Source organism: Littorina saxatilis, linkage group LG1 (genome assembly GCF_037325665.1).
Source record: "Littorina saxatilis isolate snail1 linkage group LG1, US_GU_Lsax_2.0, whole genome shotgun sequence".
NCBI classification, from domain to species: domain Eukaryota; kingdom Metazoa; phylum Mollusca; class Gastropoda; order Littorinimorpha; family Littorinidae; genus Littorina; species Littorina saxatilis.
This window is the reverse complement of record NC_090245.1, coordinates 76288559-76293558: the sequence shown is the minus strand read 5'-3', so window position 1 is coordinate 76293558 and position 5000 is coordinate 76288559. Positions and strand designations below refer to the sequence as shown.

The following is a 5000-nucleotide window of genomic DNA, read 5'->3' as shown; positions in this document are numbered from 1 at the left end:
GGGGACGAACTCACGCTGACAGCGGCCAACTGGATACAAATCCAGCGCGCTACCAACTGAGCTACATCCCCGCCCAGATTTTCTGTTCATAACCTCTTTAAAATTACCTCCATTCTAAGCATCCCTCCTTTTTAAGACCTGATTTTCTCAGATTTATGTAGGTCTTAAAATGGGGGTTCAACTGGTAAAACTGATGTGCCCTCCCCTGGCAAGGTGTATGCTGTGGGTCTCAATGTCACCGCCATCACTCAAACAAAAACCATCTACACAGTATATGTAGTTTACATTACTCTTCTCTTTCTCTTCATGCGATGGGCAAATAATTCTGACACACAACACAAATAATAATTATTTAGAGATGGTCACAATTTTGATAACAGCTGTCCAAAGTACCAAGTAAAATTTCAGCCAATTGTGTTTATTTTGCTGACTTAAAAAGGTAAGTAAACAAACAAGTAAACAAACACAAATTCAACAGCAAATACATATAAATATAAATATTTCTGCACAAGTTCATAACATGTTATCACAAAAAAAAACATGTCAATCAACTATTCATGTCAAACAATAAAACATATTGCACATTTACTGCCACTTCCTCAGCTGTTCAAAACTCAACTTAGCACATTAAACATAAACACATACTTTCATTCTGTTTAAATGGAATGTGAATACATACAGCATCATTTTATAAAACTGTTTTATTTGTTTTTCCACAACAACGTTTTGATAGATTTTCCTGATATTGTGATGTCCAGGTAACCAATTTCTGTGTCATGCACTGACAGCGTTACTGGAGACACATCCCTGCACATATGAAACAAAAACTGTCTTAACAAATAGCAACAACTGAAGTAAAACTGTAATTCTACTATGCTGAGTAATGAGCTAGAACAGCGTAGCAACCGTAAGTCTAATAACATGAAATATATACACAATTTTAGATTATTCACTTCATGAGAAAGTTTGTACTTTGTAACAAACAGTAAAAAAAAAAAAAAAAAAAAAAAAAAAAAGAACAAACAAGTCGCGTAAGGCGAAATAACAACATTTAGTCAAGCTGTCGAACTCACAGAATGAAACTGAACGCACTGCTTTTTTCACCAAGACCGCATACTCGTAGTTTCGTCAGTCCACCGCTCGTGGCAAAGGCAGTGAAATCGACAAGCAAGAATAGTGCGGTAGTGGTCGCACTGAGCAGGATAACACGCTTTTCTGTATCTCTATTCTTTTTAGCTTACTGAGTTTGTTTTTAATCCAAACATATCATATCTATATGTTTTTGGAATCAGGGACCGACAAGGAATAAGATGAAATTGTTTTTAAATCGATTTCGGAAAAATTTTTATCATAATTTTCATATTTTTAATTTTCAGTGCTTGTTTGTAATTCAAATATAACATATGTAAATGTTTTTGGAATCAGAAAATGACGAAGAGTAAGATGAAAGTGTTTTTGGATCGTTTAATAAAAATATAATTTTAATTACAAGTTTCCGGTTTTAAAATGACCAAACTCATTCATTAGTTTTTAAGCCACCAAGCTGAAATGCAATACCAAAGTCCGGCCTTCGTCGAAGATTGCTTTGCCAAAATTTCAATCAATTTAATTGAAAAATGAGGGTGTGACAGTGCCGCCTCAACTTTTACAAAAAGCCGGATATGACGTCATCAAAGGTATTTATCGAAAAAATGAAAAAAACGTCCAGGGATATTATTCCCAGGAACTCTCATGTCAAATTTCATAAAGATCGGTCCAGTAGTTTAGTCTGAATTGCTCTACACACACACACACACACACACACACACACACACACACACACACACACACACACACACACACACACACACACACACACACCACGACCCTCGTCTCGATTCCCCCTCTATGTTAAAACATTTAGTCAAGTTAGTAAAAAACAACAACAGTAAAAACAAAACAGAATGCGCTAAACATTAGTCAAAAGCCTCTATCTCGCACACGCATCCACGCACGCACACACACACACCAACACATGGTTACACATTGTCACACACACACATTGTCACACACACACACACACACAAGCAAACAGAGTGAGAGAGATCTGTACTCACGTATTTAGAAGAACAACAGCCAAAGATCCATCAGGCCTCAGGAAGGCTGTACTCTGGATATCATTCTTTATGTTGGCTTTCAGTTCTACATGCACTGACCCTGGTACCAGGAATTTGCTGCAAAAACAAAAGACCCACCAAAGATACCTAAATTTTGCAGTTTATTCTCAGAGTACAATGTTTTTTCTGCTAATAATGGTGTAGAAGACATACATATAAAGAAAAATTAATATACAAAAGCATCCTCCGGAACAAACATGTGCTTAGTGGCTGAGGTATTCAAGAAAAAGACTTTAAAATTAATCACATTGAAATGTCTCAAACAGAACACAAATAGATGTAACTACACTAAATTCTGAAATTGACAAACATTCACAAAAGGTAGCATTGGAAATGCTCTTGCTGAAATTTAAAATATCTTATTTTTTTGACTGATCAATTTCTGTACAAGATAGAGAACACAGCAACAGATTCTTTTTGCTTACAGTGGGAGCGGGGGGTGAGCGTAATACAAACAAGTATGACTCACTAAAACACTATTTTTGAGTCTTTTTCATCCATTATTCTTGCTCACCTGAAATGTCCCATGGCATAAAACATGGGCTGCTTGTAGAACTCTCCTCTGGACGCATTGACAATGATAGGACTGTCTACAAAGTTCTTCACCCAGTTAGGGCCTCCTCCCAGGTCCAGGGCTATATTCCAGTCTGTCCAGCCTGTCACCCAGTGGTTCAGATCCTGAAATAATGAATTTGCAGATTAGTAAAAAAAAAAAAAAAAAGGTATTCCGATGAGTCCTCCAACTCTTCACAAATGTGAATAAGACTACAAATTCATCTACTTATAAATTGAATATACAATGTAACCAGAAGGCAGCAACCAAATCGCAACAGCCCATGTCAACTTCTTTTCACCCTTTTCCACTTTGGGTTCTAGAAAATCTGTTCGAAACGAGCTGTCAAAGGCGAATCCAGCACTGTGTAGTTTACTGGAAATGTGTGGTAAAGACTTCACACGCCAGCAATGAAGGAACAGAAAGTACTGGTCACACATTGACTCAGTAAATAGCGCTTTTGACACTTAATACAGGATTTCAAGTGTCTAGTGCACATAAACAGGGTGGGGGTGAAACGATCTTTTTATTTTTATTTTTTATTGCTCACCAATATTTTAGGGGTCAAGAGAGAGGATACAAGGGAGCAGTGTTGCATAAAAAATACTATAAATTTGGCACATCTTGAACCATGACCAAAAACATTGTTAAAAATGATTTGGGAAACCTCAGCTTACAAAGCACAATGCACATAATAATTTGCCAGGAAAAGTAACACATTCATCAAATTCCTATAAGGCAGAGCACTACCCTTAATTAAGTAGTTTGCATAATTCATAACGAAAGCTTGCAAAACTGTGTCTCACCCCAATGATATCAGACGCATATTTCTCCCCTCTACTCCAGTCTCCCAGTGAGACGTCTGCCTCCCATGGTAGATCTCCAGAGCACGCTTCCGAGCCAAAGATAAACTTGTTGGGCTGTAACTCATGTGTGAAGTCCAGAACGTTGATAGGCACAAACTGGTCAATGTACCAGTGAACAGCCACACCAGATATGTACTGCAGAGCCTCTGGATCAGCATAAATCTGTGGTACAAAATAAATGAACACATAATTTTATTTGTCTTTTTTTTAACCCCTTCACTGCCGAGGTGTTTGACACTCTCTGTGCCGAGGAATAAACTAGTAATTAACACTTAATTTGTCTTCTTTTTTGTTTCTCCTTATTTTGACGTATAATTTCTACCAAACTTCACGGAAGTTTTTGACAAGCATTACTTTTGATTTGAAAAAGGTTGATTGGTAAAACATACATCAGAAAATGTTAGTAAAATACAATAAAAATTAAAAAAGAGCAAAATGTGTCAAAGGCTGAGTCACGGAATTGCTTTATTTAGTTCTTGCAACTCAAACACAAAAGTTATTGTGTATAATAAATGGGTAAACTTCATGCTGATACAGGGAAAGTGTTAACTTTGAATCTACTGCAAAAAAAAACCAAGCTGTGGTAGAATAAAAAGAATTCCTGAAGAGCTTTATTCAAAGTCAGGAACTCACTGGGGTGTGCCGCCATGATGCAAACCACATGCGGGTAGAAACATTCACACAAAAATCCACACAAATTTGGCAAATGGTTTCCCAGATACCACTTTGCTTCTCAACAAAAGAGAATGGACAAAGGGAGGCTATCAAACTGTTTGCAATGGTTGGAAGAGTAGTATCCCCTCAGGAACAACAAAGAAAGTAGGTACATCACAGACCCGAGAATTTCTTGGCTTACAGGCGCACAGCAAGCACACTCAAGGCCGAGAAGTTCTGGGGCTGGGGCAGCGAAAGGGTTAATTGCTTTCAGTGTTATTAAAAAGGCATTGCCTGTTCCTCCAGCCTGATATGTATGCATGTACTCTCTCCTCCACCCTCCCCCTCACCTCCCAATACCCACCTCCACCTATCCAAAATATCACACCCCTCATGACTTCTTCATCATTGTTCCAAAGTACAAGTATTTAAAATAGATACAATAGGTCAGAAGGCAAAGGGTTAGGAGGGTTGTGTGTGTGTGTGTGTGTGTGTGTGTGTGTGTGTGCGTGTGCATGTGTGTGCACGAGTACATGGATGTGTGCCTGCATATGTGTGCATGTTCATGATTATGTTTATCGTTATGAACAGAGAGAACCATTTCAACTGTCAGTTACTAAGATATCCTCAAAATCTTAATAAAACTGATAAGTCAATGACAGACATGTGCTTTTCTTTAAACAGCACTCACAACTTTGGCCCAGTAGGGCAGCATGAGCCTCTGGTCATCCATGATCATGAGCTGCACGTGCTGCAGCTTGTTGCTGCGCA

General features: G+C 38.0%; 1 protein-coding gene across 1 annotated transcript in view; it reads right to left on the bottom strand.

The window, feature by feature from the left end:
- Window positions 1–5000, bottom strand: part of LOC138979615 (lysosomal acid glucosylceramidase-like) — a 10226-nt gene that overhangs the window by 1384 nt on the left and 3842 nt on the right. The window contains exons 6-10 of the mRNA XM_070352334.1: window positions 4921–5000; window positions 3516–3737; window positions 2671–2834; window positions 2097–2213; window positions 1–807 (exon numbers count right to left, since the gene is read on the bottom strand). The exon at window positions 1–807 is cut by the window's left edge and continues 1384 nt beyond it; the exon at window positions 4921–5000 is cut by the window's right edge and continues 158 nt beyond it. Coding sequence (XP_070208435.1) covers window positions 702–807; window positions 2097–2213; window positions 2671–2834; window positions 3516–3737; window positions 4921–5000 — 689 coding nt within the window. The 3' untranslated portion in view covers window positions 1–701. The remainder of the gene's footprint in view (window positions 808–2096; window positions 2214–2670; window positions 2835–3515; window positions 3738–4920) is intronic.